Source organism: Bos indicus, chromosome X, assembly GCF_029378745.1.
Source record: "Bos indicus isolate NIAB-ARS_2022 breed Sahiwal x Tharparkar chromosome X, NIAB-ARS_B.indTharparkar_mat_pri_1.0, whole genome shotgun sequence".
Taxonomy (NCBI): Eukaryota; Metazoa; Chordata; class Mammalia; order Artiodactyla; family Bovidae; genus Bos; species Bos indicus.
In genome coordinates, this window is record NC_091789.1 from 20,477,710 (window position 1) to 20,497,648 (window position 19,939).

At 40.6% G+C, this 19,939-nt stretch overlaps 1 protein-coding gene across 1 annotated transcript in view; it reads left to right on the forward strand.

The window, feature by feature from the left end:
* Nucleotides 1–19,939, forward strand: part of ADGRG4 (adhesion G protein-coupled receptor G4) — a 117,471-nt gene that overhangs the window by 33,934 nt on the left and 63,598 nt on the right. The window contains 17 exon segments of the mRNA XM_070784186.1: nucleotides 1,745–1,894; nucleotides 2,153–2,242; nucleotides 2,290–2,861; nucleotides 2,949–3,007; nucleotides 3,281–3,827; nucleotides 3,829–4,141; nucleotides 4,144–5,190; nucleotides 5,193–5,237; nucleotides 5,240–6,432; nucleotides 6,434–6,705; nucleotides 9,834–10,448; nucleotides 11,585–11,684; nucleotides 13,950–14,014; nucleotides 15,518–15,575; nucleotides 16,915–16,958; nucleotides 18,638–18,801; nucleotides 19,807–19,939. Of these exon segments, the coding sequence (XP_070640287.1) occupies nucleotides 1,745–1,894; nucleotides 2,153–2,242; nucleotides 2,290–2,861; nucleotides 2,949–3,007; nucleotides 3,281–3,827; nucleotides 3,829–4,141; nucleotides 4,144–5,190; nucleotides 5,193–5,237; nucleotides 5,240–6,432; nucleotides 6,434–6,705; nucleotides 9,834–10,448; nucleotides 11,585–11,684; nucleotides 13,950–14,014; nucleotides 15,518–15,575; nucleotides 16,915–16,958; nucleotides 18,638–18,801; nucleotides 19,807–19,939 (5,467 nt within the window).

The following is a 19,939-nucleotide window of genomic DNA, read 5'->3' on the forward strand; positions in this document are numbered from 1 at the left end:
GGAGCTAGTGCACCGATTGCCCCTTGTATTGGGTTGGCCAAAAAGTTCACCTAGGTTTTCCTGTAACATCTTATGGAAAAATCCAAACGAACTTTTTGGCCAACTCATTACTTTAGAGACGTGAAACCTGAGTATATTCCATTGCTCACTTTATCATCAACTGTATTATTTCATTGTGTTTTTACTGTTTTGTTTTTAAAATATTATGTTACATTTTGTCTAAAAATTTTTCAGTAATATAAGATTTTCCAATAAAAGTGTGAGCTCTCTGAGGGAAAAAAATCATGCCATAAACTCTATACATTTCTCACAGAATCTACAATAGTATTTACAATACTTGTTCAATTTAATTGACTTGAATTGAGACATAAGATAGGCTCCAGTGGTGTTCAAAGTGAGGTGCACAATTCTAGGGAGCATACAGATAATACATTAGAGTGCAGGAAGAAAATATTGGAAAGTTTCTATTTATTTTTATCATTCTTTTGACATATTTTGACTATGTTTATAATATACATAGTATAAATTTATTATATATATACACACATTATTTGTAAATATATATACATAAATGGCATATGTTCAAGAAAATTTAAATCTTGGTGTCCCAGATCAAAACATTTTCAATCTACAGTTTTGAGACGAATATAAGCAGTTGACAAGTTAATCATTTTTGAGCACTTACTGTGCCCCAGGGGCTATGCTAAGAGTTTTTACATGCATTAACTCAATTCTCAAAACAATTAAAAAAAAATCTTTATTTATTTGGCTGTGTCGGGTCTTAGTTGTAGCATGCTCAGTCTTCGTTGCAGCATGTGGGATCTTGTTCCCTGACCAGGGATTGAACCCAGGCCCCCTGCATTGGGAGCTCTGAGTCTTATCCACTGGACCACCAGGAAAATCCCCTCAAAACAATTTTTTAAGGTCAGTGTTATTATCTCTTATTAGAAAGGAGGAAAGTGAAGCACAGAAAGGTAAACTAACTAGTCCAAGATTACATAATGAATAAATGAGGAAACCATGATTTAAAAATACATCTGTTTGAATCCAAAGCCAATCTTCTTTTTTGGAAGACTTAAAGACATAATCCAACTTCTGTAATAGATACAGGACTATTCAAAGTTATCTATTTCTTCTTAAGTGAGTTTTTATAACTTGTGTCTTTCAAGAGATTGATTCATTTCCAAAGGTAATCCTCTTAATCAGTGTGCTACCATGCATCCCTCTGTTAGGAATGCCTGTTTTTTGTTTTTTTTTTTTAATGAAGATATAATGGAATTGATGTCCTTTGACTTGTTACTTAACCAGGGCATTATGAGAACCATATATAGATTTTTGGAAAGTAGAAAATCATCTTAAGAAAAACCAGGTACATTTGACCCTTGAACAAGGGAAAGTGAGGAATGTCAACCCTCCAGAGCAGTGAAAATTCCATTACAACTTACAACTGGCCTTCTGTATCTGTTGTTTCTCTGTATCTGCTGTTCCACACCTGAGGATTCAACCAACCGTGGATTGTGAATTACTGTAGTTTATACCATTGGAAAAAAAATCCATGTGTAAGTGGACCCACACAGCTCAACCCCTGTTATTCAATGGTCAATTGTAACCACATGATTTGATTTATATCTGATACTTATTTCCTCTTAAGAATATGAAAAGCCATTATAGAGCTCTTCCTTAAAGAATCTTTTCTGACTTCTAAAGTTGAATCCAAACTAACATATGCTTTGTAACTTTCCAGTTCTTTCTGAAAATATAATAATTCAAGAAACAAGTTCCACTCTTTCACAACAAATAGACTTGACAATTCCATCCCAAGTTACTGGACTAAAACCACAAAAGACTGCATATTCTTCTACTGCTGCTGCTGCTGCTAAGTCGCTTCAGTTGTGTCCGACTCTGTGCGACCCCATAGACGGCAGTCCACCAGGCTCTCCCGTCCCTGGGATTCTCCAGGCAAGAACACTGGAGTGGGTTGCCATTTCCTTCTCCAATGCATGACAGTGAAAAGTGAAAGTGAAGTCGCTCAGTCATGTCCGACTCTTGCGACCCCATGGACTGCAGCCTACCAGGCTCCTTCATCCATGGGATTTTCCAGGCAAGAGTACTGGAGTGGGGTGCCATTGCCTTCTCTGATATTCTTCTACAGTGGTGTCTAAAAGCATGCCTGTATTTGCAACTGATTATACAACTCGACCGTATTCCAATACAACATCTCCACCACTGAAAACAATGACTGCACCGATTTTTTTAATAAAATTTAGCCATATATCAACATGAGTCCTACGCCAATTTTTTTAAAGACTTCCATAGCTGAAACAGCTACATTTGCAGCAGACCTTTTGTCTACGTCAGCAGCCATTGCTCTGTCTACCAAGAGTACCTTCGTAGGCCCTACTACCAATTCCATGAAAATAACTAAATCCCCGTCTTCAGAGAGCACAAGGACAACCAAAATGGCTGAATCCATTGCTACTGAGACTTCTCATTCAGCGGTAGCTACTAATTTCCTGTACACATCTAGATTTACCAACAATTCAATTGTATCCAAACCTTCAGTAACTGGATCTCAGTCGGCTGTTATGAGGACAGCATCTTTATTCTCACCGATTGAGTCAAAATCCATGTCTACAACATCTTGGCCCAAACACAAATCCCCAGGTATTGGGGCACTCCCCATTGCCACAGCTAGCCAGGAGTTTCCTGCATCTACAGCTGCTAGAAGTGTACGTCAGTCCACAGTGGATCCGACTTCAACTACAGCTACTCCCGTTGGGACTGCATCAACACTGCCACCTGAGTCTGTGCTTATCTCCACAGCTGTTTCAATGGATTCTGTATTTCCTAGAAATCAGACAGCCCAGGGACGGGGGAGCCTGGTGGGCTGCCATATATGGGGTCACACAGAGTTGGACATGACTGAAGCGACTTAGCAGCAGCAGCAGATAGCATCCATATTGGCCACAACTGATATGGAAATACCATTTTCAGTTTATTCAACTAGGTCTATTGAGATGCTGCTGCTGCTGCTGCTGCTGCTGCTGCTAAGTCACGTCAGTCGTGTCCGACTCTGTGCGACTCCATAGACAGCAGCCCACCAGGTTCCCCCGTCCCTGGGATTCTCCAGGCAAGAACACTGGAGTGGGTTGCCATTTCCTTCTCCAATGCATGAAAGTAAAAAGTGAAAGCGAAGTCGCTCAGTCGTGTCCGACTCTTAGCAGCCCCATGGACTGCAGCCCACCAGGCTCCTCCATCCATGGGATTTCCCAGGCAAGAGTACTGGAGTGGGGTGCCATTGCCTTCTCCCTATTGAGATGACACCTGTGCTAAGAACAGCTGAAATAGAATCACCATCTACAAATTTCCAGGCTGACTCTTCACCCACAGTGGAAGACGCAATATCTACCTTCATACCAAAAGAGGCCTCTTCTATGGCACTTTCTTTCAGAACATCCTCTCCATTCAGCAAAGCTCAGGGTGTACAGATCGTTAGTGATGTTGAGACAACACATACAGCCTTGACTCCTGGGAAAACACTTGCACCTACAGTGGCTGAAACTATATTTTCCTCCACAATCACTGGGCCAGTATATGCATAGAATATACCCACAGGTGGTGGAAACATGCTTCCTCTGATTTCCACTAGATCAGCTTCCACATCCAAGGAATCTGAGTCTGGTCCCACATCAACAAGTGATGAAGGTGTCCATCTATTCTTCACAAATGAGATCACTTGGACTTCCAGGCCAGATCAGACCTCGTTGACATCAGTGTTCCATGGGAGTACTTCTAATATAGAGCATTAATCCACAACTACTAATATTATCATCCAACCAGAAGCATCCAGAGTGCAAGGCCACCACTATCGCTAATACTACTACAGACAGATATATAACAGTTCTATCCAAATTGACATCTCCATGGCTCACTAACTTCTCCATGGTTTCTGGAGTCACATCTGTAACCAAACTGCCTGAGTCTAAATTTAGCACCTTACTACTAAAAACCACCCCTGCATTCACAGTACTTGGAAATGAACTTCTTTCAACACCAAGGGAGACAGTTGTTCTACTTGTAGATAGAATATCTACCCTCGCTGATGTGGAACCAATTTTTTCTACTGAGGAGAGTGCTTCTGAGAACACACAGAGACAAATGGTACAATTGCATTTGGAGAGACAACAGCCCCCCCACCCCTTCCAGACTCTGCAATGATACAAAGATTCATAGCTACTGTGACAAGGAAAGAAACAACTTCCCATTATCTTGAGGGAAAATCGCCTCTAGCAGTGATGATCAAGGTTTCTCCATTTGCAACAATGCTGGAAGCAACAGATGAGTCTATTTCCCCCTTTCCTGATGCAGAGAAGCTGACTACCTGATTGGAAAATACAACAACTGCTGAGGTGAGAAAAAGTTGGTTTTCTACAAAATCAATGAAAACGACCCCTAAGAGTTCATACAATGAAACTACAGATATCTTTAATTCCACCCACATCTACATAGCACCTTGGACTTCAGAAACTCCACCTGAGGGGAATCCAGCTCCATCTCCCACTTCTGGGAGCACAAAGACTCCATCTACCTCAACCACAAGTAACACAGAGGAGGTCCATGTTTCAGAAATGTCTACTGGTCTTGGGAAAACAGCTCTCCCTTCACGGGCTCTGACAATTACCACACTTATATCTCCTGAAAAAGGGAGCATGAGTGCCCTCTCAGTATATACTCCCAGGACTGAGAAAAAGATAGTAAGCACCACCTCCGTGACTCACCCTTTCTCACACCGCCAGGACAGTTCCTTTGTAGATACCATAACTTCCGGGACAACCAGCATATCAAATCCTATAAACAATAAAACAACTTTTTTACACTTGCTTTCACCTAGGACTCAGCCTGAGGTGTCTTCAGTTGCCTCTCTCATTTCTGAAAGCACACAGACTTCCCCTGAGTCCCCATCTCCTTCCACAGCTCGACTATCTAGGGCCAATTTTATAGCTGTGTCTACTGACAGGATCACTACAGCCCTTTCTGCTTCAAATGTATCTATAGCACTTCTTGGGAAAACTTCTATGATAACGTCCATTCATATCTACTAGATGTCCTCATGGCCAGTTAGTGTCACTCCCTTCACCTCTAAAAGTGTTTTGGGCACTCCTACTGTACTAATGACTGGATTTTCTAAAACAGACATTCAGATTGTTTGAAAAGTACCTCTGTAGCCACTTCTGGGCCGGGTCTGAGATGTCCTCAATGTCAGTTAATGTCTCTGCTTTTCCACCTCCTACTGTTTCTTCTGATGCTTCCACAACAGGTGGATCATTCCATACTTCATTGTCTTCAGTTACCCCCAGGCCTTCTATGACCATGCAAACATTGTCATTAGATGTCACACCTTTGACATATGCTGGGTCTGCTTCAAAAAATGCAGTGGCTTCCATTGCTTTCACTACTTCAGAAATAACTAAAGTGTCATCCAGCATCACACCTACATCCTTTTCCTCCCCAGCAGAGCCAACTTTTCCCTCTGGGAAAACCATTCCAACCACTATCATGGCTGGGACAGTGACTCCATTCATAGGCATCCCTGTCTCTCCTCTACTCAGTTCTAAGAACACAGAAGCTATTTCTTCCATTCCAAAGACCACATTTTCATCATTTCTATCAACAACCCAACAATCATCACAAAGATATCAGAGCACCACTCTGAGCATATTCCCTGGGATTACTAACAGCTCTCTTTCAACTGTAAGCAGTGGTAAAGCAACAGCTCTCATAAGTACTCATTCCAGAACTGGTGCCCCTGAAAGTGTGCTTTCATCTACTCTGGAAAATCTCCACACTTCCTTGAACATTCAAATTTCCCCATCTTTGACTGGCTTTAAGAGCACTCCTGGATCCACAAAAAGTGTAAAAATTACCACTTATCATTCTTCAAATACAGAAAAGAAGACTTCCTCATCAGAAAATACTTCAACAGCTGAACTGACAAAAGGTGCCATGTCTGTGAATATACCTGTTTCATACCCTCCCTGGATTCCATCCGGTACAACTTCACCCTCTTCGACATCAATTCTTTTTTCACCTCAAAGTACTGAAGCCAAGTTCTCTACTCCAAAGACTTCTCTTCCTCCTATGTCCCAAAGAGTTGGATTTCCAGTTCTACAAACAAAAACCACATCTAGTTATGCCCAGTCTCTGCTTTTGACTTCCTGAAACACACCCACAGCTGAAGATTCTCAATTTTCAGCTTCTACCACTACTCATGTACCTACATCCCACAAGAAGCAAACAGAGAGTCCTTACGTTAGTCTAGAATCTTTGTCAACATTCCCAGTCTCTTAGACTGGTCTTGTACCTGGAGATGTAATGGCAATGTCATCAATTTCCGCAACAGGAACTCTTCCTACCTTGAGGATGTCTGAGAGCCCCTTCATTATCAATATCTTCAAAATCTATACCTGTTACTTTGGCTGACATTAAGCACACATTTGAGAAGACAACTACATCTGTAACTCCTGGGACCACACTCCCATCAAATATTTCAGATGCCACTTCATAATCTATCATTTCAAAGGCTGCTGCTTCACCCATGTTGACTTGGATCTTAACTAGTCTTCCTTGAGGTTCAGCCCTGGCAACTAGATCCAATACTCTTCACATTATATCTTCCTCTCCAGAAGAGATATTCAGTTCACTTCAGTTCAGTTGCTCAGTCATGTCCGACTCTCTGCGACCCCATGAATCGCAGCACGCCAGGCCTCCCTGTCCATCACCAACTCCCAGAGATCACTCAAACTCACGTCCATTGAGTTGGTGATGCCATCCAGCCATCTCATCCTCTGTCGTCCCCTTCTCCTCCTGCCCCCAATCCCTCCTAGCATCAGAGTCTTTTCCAATGAATCAACTCTTCTCATGAGGTGGCCAAAGTATTGGAGTTTCAGCTTTAGCATCATTCCTTCCAAAGAACACCCAGGACTGATCTCCTTTAGAATGGACTGGTTGGATCTCCTTGCAGTCCAAGGGACTCTCAAGAGTCTTCTCCAACACCACAGTTCAAAAGAATCAATTCTTCGGCACTCAGCTTTCTTCACAGTCCAACTCTCACATCCATACATGACCACTGGAAAAACCATAGCCTTGACTAGGTGGACCTTTGTTGGCAAAATAATGTCTCTGCTTTTCAATATGCTGTCTAGGTTGGTCATAACTTTTCTTCCAAGGAGTAAGCATCTTTTAATTTCATGGCTGCAGTCACCATCTGCAGTGATATTGGAGCCCCAAAAAATAAAGTCTGCCACTGTTTCCACTGTTTCTCCATCTATTCCCCATAAAGTGATGGGACCAGATGCCATGATCTTCCTTTTCTGAATGTTGAGCTTTAAGCCAGCTTTTTCACTCTCCTCTTTTACTTTCATCAAGAGTCTATTATTTCCTTTTCACTTTCTGCCATAAGGGTGGTATCATCTGCATATCTGAGTTTATTGATATTTCTCCTGGCAATCTTGATTCCAACTTGTGCTTCTTCCAGCCCAGCATTTTTCAAGATGTACTCTGCATATAAGTTAAATAAGCAGGGTGACAATATACAGCCTTGATGTACTCTTTTTCCTATTTGGAACCAGTCTGTTGTTCCATGTCCAGTTCTAACTGTTGCTTCCTGACCTGCATATAGGTTTCTCAAGAGGTGGTCTGGTATTCCCATCTCTTGAAGAATTTTCCACAGTTTGTTGTGATTCACACAGTCAAAGGCTTTGGCATAGTCAATAAAGCAGAAATAGATGTTTTGCTGGAACTCTCTTCCTTTTTCCATGATCCAGCAGATGTTGGCAATTTGATCTCTGGTTCCTCTGCCTTTTCTAAAACCAGCTTGAACATCAGGAAGTTCACGGTTCACGTATTGCTGAAGCCTGGCTTGGAGAATTTTGAGCATTACTTTACTAGCGTGTGAGATGAGTGCAATTGTGCAGTAGTTTGAGCATTCTTTGGCATTATCTTTCTTTGGGATTGGAAAGAAAACTGACCTTTTCCAGTCCTGTGGCCACTGCTGAGTTCTCCAAAGTTGCTGGCATATTGAGTGCAGCACTTCCACAGCATCATCTTTCAGGATTTGAAATAGCTCAACTGGAATTCCATCACCTCCACTAGCTTTGTTCGTAGTGATGCTTTCTAAGGCCCACTTGACTTCACATTCCAGGCTGTCTGGCTCTAGGTGAGTGATCATACCATCGTGATTATCTTGGTCATGAAGATCTTTTTTGTACAGTTCTTCTGTGTATTCTTGCCACCTCTTCTTAATATCTTCTGCTTCTGTTAGGTCCATACCATTTCTGTCCTTCATCGAGCCCATCTTTGCATGAAATGTTCCCTTGGTATCTCTAATTTTCTTGAAGAGATCTCTAGTCTTTCCCATTCTGTTGTTTTCTTTGCCCTGATCACTGAGGAAGGCTTTCTTATCTCTCTTTGCTATTCTTTGGAACTCTGCATTCAGATGCTTATATCTTTCCTTTTCTCCTGTGCTTTTCGCTTCTCTTCTTTTCACAGCTATTTTGTAAGGCCTCCTCAGACAGCCATTTTGCTTTTTTGCATTTCTTTTCCATGGGGATGGTCTTGATCCCTGTCTCCTGTACAATGTCACAAACCTCTGTCCATAGTTCATCAGGTACTCTATCTATCAGATCTAGTCCCTTAAATCTATTTCTCACTTCCACTGTATAATCATAAGGGATTTGATTTAGGTCATACCTGAATGGTCTAGTGGTTTTCCCTACTTTCTTCAGTTTAAGTCTGAATTTGGCAATAAGGAGTTTATGATCTGAGCCACAGTCAGCTCCCAGTCTTGTTTTTTTCTGACTGTATAGAGCTTCTCCATCTTTGGCTGCAAAGAATATAATCAATCTGATTTCGGTGTTGACCATCTGGCGATGTCCATGTGTAGAGTCTTCTCTTGTGTTGTTGGAAGAGGGTGTTTGCTATGACCAGTGTGTTCTCTTGGCAAAACTCTGTTAGCCTTTGCCCTGCTTCATTCCATATTCCAAGGCCAAATTAGCCTGTTACTCCAGGTGTTTCTTGACTTCCTACTTTTGCATTCCAGTCCCCTATAATGAAAAGGACATCTTTTTGGGGTGTTAGTTCTAAAAGGTCTTGTAGGTCTTCATAGAACCGTTCAACTTCAGCTTCTTCAGCATTGCTGGTTGGGGCATAGACTTGGATTACTGTGATTTTGAATGTTTGCCTTGGAAATGAATAGAGATCATTCTGTCGTTTTTGAGATTGCATCCAAGTACTGCATTTTGGACTCTTTTGTTGACCATGATGGCTACTCCATGTCTTCTAAGGGATTCCTGCCTGCAGTAGTAGATATAATGGTCATCTGAGTTAAATTCACCCATTCCAGTCCATTTTAGTTTGCTGATTCCTAGAAGGTCGACATTCACTCTTACCATCTCCTGTTTGCCCACTTCCAATTTTCCTTGATTCATGGACCTAACATTCCAGGTTCCTATGCAATATTGCTCTTCATAGCATCGGACCTTGCTTCTATCACCAGTCACATCCACAACTGGGTATTGTTTTTGCTTTGGCTCCATCCCTTCATTCTTTCTGGAGTTATTTCTCCACTGATCTCCAGTAGCATGTTGGGCACCTACTGACCTGGGGAGTTTCTCTTTCAGTATCCTATCATTTTGCCTTTTCATACTGTTCATGGGGTTCTCAAGGCAAGAATACTGAAGTGGTTTGCCGTGCCCTTCTCCAGTGGACCACATCTGTCAGGCCTCTCCACCATGACCTGCCCATCTTGGGTGGCCTCACAGTGCATGGCTTAGAAGAGATTTTAAAATCCTGACATTTCTGACTTCTGACATCACACCAACACACCCACACACTCACTTTACAATAGGATCTTTTGCTGGTGTAAGTGCTGTACTCGCCGAAACCACCCCTACACCTACCATGGGCGGTATCACTACGGGCTTCCCAAGTCTTTTCCCTGTGTCTATAAAAATCACAGATGACAGTCCCTACATTTCCAAATCTTCTGAAGCATTTTCCAGAATCACTGTGACTGCCAACTCCAGGACTGTGCCTCAAGCTCCATCCTTTAGCAGAATGAGTAAATCACCTCCAGTTGACCATACCCCATCTGTTGGTGCCATGTTTCTACCTAGCCCTACAACAACATCTGCATGGAGCAGAATCCCAGCTGCATCAGCACCCGCTATGTTAGTTCTTCCTAAGCCCACACAGGACTCCCTTCTAAATATAGCTGCCACTACATCCGCTGCTACTGGAGCCCTATTTCCGCTCATCTCCACTGGAGTAACACATCCTTTTACAGCAAATGTGTCCTCATCACCTTCTTCCTCTTTTGAGACAACCTGGCTGGACTCCACACCTTCCTTTTTATCTACCAAAACTTTGACTTCACCTATTGCCGTTAAGTCCATAGATACGTTCTGCAATGTATGTCGCATAATAGAATGTATGCACAATGGGATATGTGTTCTCAAAGAGAGCCAATTCTCTGAAGGCAGAAAGGGCAAAAGAAGGGTACAGGTGTTTCTTATCTCCTTCAGACAGTATCTACAGTGGGTACCTTATTCCAAACACAATTCTCTAGCCATCTTTCTTACCTTTCCTTTATTGACATATAATGCAAATGTATGACATTTTTAAGCCTCCTTTCCATCCATTTTGTTCCTAATGCTCTGACTCTGCCAGTGTGGACATGGGTCAGGAACCTTACCCCCTTCCCTATAAGAGGATTATATGGCCTTAGGTCCAACATGTTGACCACATACCAGAAAACACCAGAAGATACTCTAGCTTGCTCTTTTTGAATTCCGTTAATGCAGGTTTCAGTCTTCTCCAGTTCCCACTTCCAGCTGGCTTCTAATGCTTATCTGTGACCAGGGAGTATTTGGCTTCCAAATAATTCAAATATTGGATGTTCCTTCAACTTTTATATATAGATATAGACATACACATAGATATTTTTTTGGCCACACCAACGGCATACAGAATTTCCCCAACCAGGAGTCAAACTCATGCCCCCTGTAATGGAAACGTGGAGCTTTAACCACTGGACCACCAGGGAAATCCATTTTCTCAACTTTAATATTCTAAAATAGAAAATTTTTTAAATTGAAATTTGATAGTACAGACAAGAGAAACAAGGGAATAAAGAGAAAAGCCAGAAGCATAAAGAAGGGCATAGGAAGAAATAAACATTTGCTCAGTACAAATGAACCTGTGAGATAATGTTCAGCTTGGCCACTAAAAGGACTAGAAATCTGTTGGCCAATGAAAACTAGGATTTGGGAGGAGTTGTAGAATATCTGTCAGTTGTGCAGAAATCAAGGAACAGCCCAAAAAATTAAAGCAAAATTGCCAGGGTACATCCTGGTTTGCTTTGGTTTATGGATCCAAAAGTACTGGTTCTTGACCTTGGAGTTAAATTAAGCAGAGTTTAAGAATGAGGTTTCATTGTTTGGTTTCTTTAAAGTGAAGAGCAGTTTTGACCAGACTTGCAGATGTTAAATTTCTTGAACTAAAGGAATGAAATTGATCTCCTTATTTTTACAGTTTCCTTCTATAATATTGAAATGAGCCTCTCTGTCTTTGATGAAGAGCCAAGGATCCCTATTACCAGTGTTGGAAAAGAATTTGCAAAAAAATGGGTAAATAATCTATTGACTATTTATGCTACATCTAAAAAAAGTGAATAAATATATGTATATAAATATGTAACATCTTACAGAAAAACTTGAACTTTTTAGCCAACCCGATATATATAAAACTAGGCTTCACTTTTTTCTATGCATAATACGTTACAGCACATTGGTTTTGATTTTTCTTTTTGCTGCAAATTTATCCACTCTCTAAGCAACACCATGAAGATGTATGTGGTTTGTCTTTTATAGTGTCAATGCTGGAAAGCTTTTTATGAGGTGTTATTAATTGGTTTAGAACTGTCCATGTCTCTCCACTGATATGAATTCTTCACCTTTGCCATGTTTCCCTACTTGGGGAACCTAGGAGAGCTGTGATAACAGTGTATGCCATTGTACTTAAATATTTTTGTTTTCTGTACTTTCATTTCTTCTCTCTTTTACACAAGAAATGTTTTATTTATCCTTACATTTTTCTGATAATAAGCAGTAATACCTACTCTCTGTAAAAAATTCAGACACTAAAATCTGAAATCCAGAAAATAAATGTCCTCCCTAATATCACTTATTGTATTAACACCTCTTAACAGTTTGAAGCATTTTCTTTCAGATTTTTTCTATATATATTAACAGTGATTCATACATGTTCTTTTGCAAAAGTAGCTGGAATCATGCTAATTATGCTATTCTGCAACTTGCTTTCTTTTCACTTAACCATGTGTCTTTAGGCTCATTCATGCTAGTAAACATAGACCTACCGCAATGGCACCCCACTCCAGTACGCTTGCCTGGAACATCCCATGGACGGAGGAGCCTGATGGGCTGCAGTCCATGGGGTCGCTAAGAGTCGGACATGACTGAGTGACTTCACTTTCACTTTTCACTTTCATCCATTGGAGAAGGAAATGGCAACCCACTCCAGTGTTCTTGCCTGGAGAATCCCAGGGATGGCTGAGCCTGGCAGGCTGCCGTCTATGGGGTTGCACAGAGTTGGACACGACTGAAGCGACTTAGCAGCAGCAGCAGCAGCATACACTTTAAAACAATTTCCTTAGGAGGTTGTAATGTGGTAGCTTTAATCCAGGCATCCTTTGGAGGACATTTAGTTTGTTTCTATTTTTTTTCTCTATTTGGAAACAATGCTGACAGTAATGCTCTTGCAATAAATTTGAAGGGGGTGTACTTGAATATTTCTGTAGGATAAATTCCTAGAACTGGAATTGCTAGGTCAAAGGACATGAATATTTTACATTTTGATCACTATCATTAAGTGGCCTCCCAGATAAGTGGTACCAACTTGCACCCTCACCAACAGTAACTGATGATGTCTGTTTCCCCTCTCTCCCCATCAGCATTTATTTTCAAGTATATACAACATGATTATAAGTGCTTGAAAATGGGTTGGTATATTCATCCACCAGGCCTGCTATAACAAAACATGATGTACTAGGTGGTTTAAATGACAGACTTTTTTTCTTTTTCTTTTTAATTGAGGTATAGTTGATTTATGATACTGTGCCAATTTCACACACACAGCAAAATGATTAAATTATGTATATATTATTTTACAGATATTTATTTTCTTGCAGTTCTGGAGGTTGGAAGTCTAAGATCAAGGTGCTGGCAAGGTCGGTTTCTGGTGAGGCCTCTGTCCTTGGCTTCTCACTGTGTCCTCACACATGGCCTTTTGTGTGTGTGTACACAGAGAGATCTCTAGTGTTTCTTCCTCTTCTCAATAAGGACACTAGTCCTGTCAGATCAGGGCTCCACCCTATGACCTCATTTAGCCTTAAGTACCTTCTTAAAGGCTTCCCTGGTGGCTCAGATGGTAAAGAATCCACCTGCAATGTAGGAGACCCAGGTTCAATCCTTGGGTCCGGAAGATCCCCTGGAGAAGGGAATGGCAACCCACTCCAGTGTTGTTGCCTGGAGAATTCTATGGACAGAGGAGCCTGGTGGGCTACAGTCCATGGGGTCACAAAGAGTCAGACATGACTGAGCAACTAACACTCTGCACTTTCTCTACCTTCTCAAAGTTCTTATCTCCAAATACAGTTACATTTGTGGGTTAGAGCTTCAACACGAATCTTGCAGGGATGCAGTTCATCCCATACCAATAGGTAAAATGTAAATCAAAAAGCTGAGTGGAGCAGATGGAAATGTTAAACCAACTGAAATAATAAATGCAGCTTAACGATCACATCATCTCAGGTAACTTGGCTGGGTAAAGAAAGAGGAGCAGGAGTACTAAAACAAATGTTTTATCTTTTACAGTTGAATTCTATATTTCAAGACAGTGCATTTGTTCTTGCTAATCTGGCTGTTCAAATTAAAAGCAGGTATGTGAATGTCATCTGCTGTGGGTCTGTTCCTATCTGGAAGGTATATCCTTGGTTTTTGTTTGAGACTGCTGCATTTTGAGTTGCATCTTCCCTTCTGACTATAGATTCTCTTCAGATTGATAAAGAGGTTTGTATTGTTACTGTAAGGTATAAAGTCAATGAGAGAACAAAACAGAAAAAAGTAAATAGGGGAAGTAGTGGAATTGGACTCAGTTACCCCTAAAACCCCTCTTAGCTTTACAATGCTATGCTTCTGTGACTTAGGGAAAAAAATCATGTCTTAAAGGGATGAAAGGTTAAGGATGGCCATTGTATGAGGATTGATAAGGCCTTTTATTTTTGGATAATGCACTTTCAAGAATTAGAAATTCTAAGGGCACTTGCAATGTTTCAAGTGAGGAATGCTAGCTAGTTCCAGAATTGCCTGGGGATTTGGAGAGGTGATTGCAGTGAAATTGGCAGGTGCTGAGTACTACCCGGAAGGCCGTAACAAAGTTAACTGGTCATCTGAGGAGGATTTTCTTTGCTCTTGTCCTGCACATATACTAGTCCTCTGTTAAAGGAAAATCCCAAAGAATCCCTTTGAAAACTAAGCATGGTTCTGGTACACCATGGTTAGCTGATTTTTTAAAAAACACTGAGTGTGACTGCCTGTCTTCCATACACTGGGATTTTTGTTTCTTTTGCGTGTTCAAACATAAATGGGTTCAAGAAAGCTCACAGAAAGTAATGGAAGTAAATCCATGATAGGTTATTAAAAGAAAATTGGAAATGTCTAAAGTATACACCATTCTTTCAAAGAACTATGTCTATGATTTTTCTTTATTACAGAGGTAATATGTGGTCAATGTAAAAACTTAGAGCTTTACAGAAATATATGACATGGACAGCAAAAATCTCCAGAAAGCTGCCTTTCCCCACCTACTTTAAGAACTCTGGTTAATGGCTTATTTTATATATTTACATATTTCTCTAGATTTGTTGTCATGAGTTTACTAAGAGAATGGGACCACATTCTGTTTTACAACTTTCTTTTCTTGCCTTAGAATATATCATGTATATCCTTTCCAGCTAATACTTACAGATGTAGCTCATTTGTTTTAATGACTGCATAGAATTCTTTTGTATGGATGTGCTGTGGTGTATTTATCCAATTGGACATTTGATTTTCTTCACCTTTGTATATATATTTTTTATACACCCCTGCTGATACTATTACGGAATAGATTCCTAGAAGTGGGATCGCTGAGTCAAAGGCTTACCACCATTTTGGTATGCAAATAATGACCCAGCTCTTTTTTTTTTTTTCAGGAGGGTTGAACAGGCATTTTAGACCCAGCTCTAATTTTAAAGTGTCTCCTTAAAGCCCTAGTATTATCTGAATTTCAAGCAGGGGGATTCTACCATTCTACCCACAGTTGTCTTTCTCCTGAACTTGTTCTCTCATGTATTTGGTACTGTGGTTTATTTTCCTATAATTTTCTGGTGATTTTGGTACAGAGACATTCCTGGGGAAGAACTAACCATGGACCAATTTGTAAGTATTTTTTCAAAACAAATCCACTTGTAACCCACCCTATACCTGATTATATATAGGTAAATAGCTCTTCCATTCAAGTGCATATTATCAGGCAAGGTTCAGCTGTAATAATTGAAGGGCAAATTACATTACTTTCTTTGGGATCTGCACAAGAATCCACTAAGAAAACCAATCTCTGCATCTCTGAACTGTCTATGTGGTAAGTTTTTGAGGCACATTTTGGGGTCTATGGGAGTATGGAATGATTTGAGGATTGCAAATGATAAATGAAAGTTCTTGGTTGTAGGCATCTGGCAAAGAAACCTGTTTTTTCCAAGAGTGACACAATTATTTGCAAAATGGGCGTTCACGTAATAAATCCACTCTTGTGTGGAATTCAAGTCAATGTGACAAAACTATCTCCCATTATTTGTTCCAGTGCCTTAAAGCTTTACAATGTTAGATTCTGAAAGAATTAGTATGCACCAAGGTTTTAAGTTATTTAAATCTGAGATAAATATTTTGACTACACAAAATATAGTCAAGCCTACAGTGCATTCCAAATTATCTGCCATCACTTAAAATGATGTAAATACCTGAGTCAGAATGTAAAAATTGAAAACAGTATACATAATGTGACATAACTAAAATTCCGGAGTGGGTGGGCGCGCCGGGACGAAGCGTGGCGCCCCCGGGCAGCGCGGTCCCGGCGAGGCGGAAGCCTAGGCTGGAGGCGGGGCCAAAATAAAATAAAATAAAATAAAATAAAATTCCTCTCAAATAATAGGTGTAAAAGCCTTTGGGTGGTAATGTGGCCCCCAGAGTCAGGCTGCCTGAGTTAGACTCCCTGCTTTTCCACTTCCTGATTATGAGAACTTGGGCAACTTAATTAAACTCCCTGTGCCTCAGTTTCCTCATCTGTAAAATGGAGATAATAATATGACCATTCCTCACCAGGATGTTGGAAAGAAGGAATGGAATAACCCACATAGAGTGCTTAGTACAGGACGTAGAGCATGAAATCCTGGTAGTGTTTTATTTGTCATCACCATGTTTCGATCCAGAGTCTGAAGGCTTTGATTCTGCTGCCAGTTCTGTGACCCGTCAGCTGTGGGATACTGGGCACATCATTTAATTTCTCTGAGACTAGAAAATGGGGTACACATCTGTGCATTATCCACCCTACAGTGTTGGTGTCAGGAATAATGCATTGATGTTTGGCAGGTGCTTTGTAGATGGCAATGGGTTACATAGATATAAAGTATAATTATGATTGTAGTTGTTAACAATAGGCCTGTAGTCGATTGTGACATTTGTTTAAAGTTTTCAGTGACTATGTACTTTTTTTTTTTTTTTTTTTTTTTGCGTTATTTGAAACAGAGAAGGGCAAGGACTGTCTACAATTTCCCACGTACCATACAGGTAGGAGCTGAGTTTATTCAGAGCTGGTACATTTACTTTTAATTTTCTTTCCATTTAATTCTGTATGTGTAGCCTGTTGGTCAGAGCTGTCAGAGGGAGATCAAAGTACCTGCTGGTTATTTTGCAGATGCTGTAATTGGGCTCTTGCCTTCAAGAAATAAGTTGCTTTAGTTGGTCATGGCACAGCCTAGCAGCCTGCCTGCTGCCTCTTTGTAGTGAAGAGAAAATGGGGTCCAAAGTGGTCATAATTTGGGGATAGGGCAATATAGTGTTGTCATCAAAAAACTTCACGAAATACTGAGCAGGGAAATTGCAAAACAACCTGGAAAGCAGCCTCGGTCCTGTTCAGGCTCGTGGTCCAGGTCCTCCTGGAACGCTGGCTATTATTGTTGTTCTGCTTGATGCAATCCAAGAAGGACATATAGACCCAGAGGGGTGGGATGGGGGTGGGTGGGAGGGAGATTCAAGAGGGAAGGAGTGTATGTATACATAGAGCTGATTCACCTTGTTGTACAGCAGAAACTAACACAACATTATAAAGCAATTATACTCCAATAGAAAAAGAAAGAAAGAAAAAAAAGGACATATAACTACAGAAGTTTCATGGGAAGGTCATTAAAATATTCAGGGTGTGAACGGTAGAGGGTCTGCTCTACTCTTGCAGAAAGAGGAGAGGTTTAAAAAGAAAAGTCCTCTTCAAACTGAGAAGATGAAAGCCGAGAAGAGACTGGCTACCAGTGGAACGGGTAGTATGAACAAGGACTTCCCTAAATACGGATCAGCGGTGGGGATGGGGCAGGCGTGGCTTCGATTGGACATAGAGAGAAATTCTGAGTAAACACAGGCACATCTGACTTTTAAGAGCTGATAGGAAATATAAGAGAGTATTCCTCCAAAAGATGGATCTACAAACGGAAATGGAGAAAAAGCAGAGGTAAACTTGTGAGTCTGAAATGTGCTTTGTAATGGAAGATAGAGTACTGAGAATGTCTGAGGACCTCGCTATAGAGCTTGAAGTTAAGAACAGCCCTGTTCTTTCACATCATATCTTTAATGGACAGAACATTCCAAAATAAGATATTAGGTCTTTGTGACCTTGGTTAAGGCTCAGTTTCTTCATCTGCAGAATGGGGGTAATAATAGCACTACCTCATAAGGTTCTTGTGATAACATGAATTAAAACATGCAGACAAGAGCTCTACAAATGTTGGCTACTATTATTATCATCATTATTATTTTATTATAGAAACAGGCCTTCTGCAGAGCACAGTTTTCTAGACTAATTGAGCATGTGCCTATTTGCCTTATTATTGAGGTAATGATGGATAAATTAGAGACCAGAAGAGTAAAAGGTTTTCTCTGAATGCTCCATCTTCTCTATTAATTATCACAAACCCCTAGAAATTGCATAGCTAGTCAATTTCAACATAATGCAAATGTTGCTGACTGTTCTTTTAAAAATGGGTTTTGAGTTGTTTGTTTTGGATATGAGAAAATTTATCAGATGACTTCAATGTGCTATACTCCATCATTTCTGAAGATTTCCACTTAATAGCTGTAAAATGCTTGATGTTTATGGAGTACTAATTAAGTCATCTGCACAGAGTTTCAGCACCGCAGGCCAAGTTGCACTCTGTGGCCGTAACTGCAACATCTTTCTCTTTTGCTCTGCTTTTTAGCTGTCTTTGTCAGGGCATCATAAAGGCCACCTCTTTTTTAGCACCCACCAAATTGATTAGCAGGATCAAAAGTAAAATACATGGCAACTTCATGCATGGAAACTTCACACAAGATCAGTTGATATTATCAGTAAAGTCTGGACATGCTGCAATGAGAAAACTAGGTAATTTGGGTGAGTGTTTTCATACGAATCAATTCCCTTTTTTAATAAAGTTCCAAATGCATGCATAGCAAGAAGCCCTGCCTTCAGAGGGGGAGAGAAACTGTCTTTAAGTTCCTTTCCACATCCTTGGTATTCATTGTGCCCTGACAGCCTTTTTACCTGGAAGAGCTTGTAAAAAAAATCCAGAGTACCAGAGGATTTACCAGAGACCATCGACCTGCTCTGGATATTAGCAGCAGCCAGTTCATCAGTGGAGTGGGACCACTTTTTCTCTTGCTTAAATACTTAGAGAAGGAGAGGAAGGTGTTTTATGTCCTTAGAGAGGAGACTGGGATGGCTGGGCAAGGCTTGCTGACCTGCTTCTCTGGCCACCCTGATTTCTGAAATCAAACAAACCAAGTGGGTGGTCAGTAAAAACTGGGACTTTCTAACAAAAACAGCTCAGGACACATCTCCCTTTATGTGACAACACTTGGCAGCAAAACTTTGCTTTTAACATCAATATCAGAACAGAGCATCCTGATCTATACTACTTATGATGAATACATTGAATTTATTAAAACCAAGTCCAGCCCAAAGTCCATTAAGAAAGAGAAGTCAGCCTTTAGTGTCTGGTCACTGCACCCCAAACTATTAACAACTGCACTCAAGAGGAAGGCAGTCGGCAGGTGGGGACTTTCGATTTTTACTCTACATCTCTTTGTGTGGCTTGACGTTTTTCATTGCGTATGTACCGTTTTAATGAAACCAAAGCAGAAAAACTGTCCTGTCAAGTGGTAGTTTTAAAGCAAAGGACCAAATGTGAGATCTGACTGGGAGCCTTATTTTTAAAAAAAGATTCAATTTAGTGTTATTTTCAACCTGCTTTAAATCGCCTGGTAGAAAAGTTTCCCCTTTTATTTGCTGATGTTTATGTGCAGGGTAATAATGATGGGTGGTAATGGATGTTCATGAAACTTTTAAGTGCCTTTTGCCCTTTCAAATGCGCATTCATTTTCTCTGTAGAGCCTAGAAAGTGCAAAGCCGAAGAAACAGCCTCTAAATACAAAGGGACATATAAGTGGCTCTTAACCAACCCTACTGAGACAGCCCAAACTAGATGCATAAAAAATGAAGATGGAAGTGCTACTAGACTCTG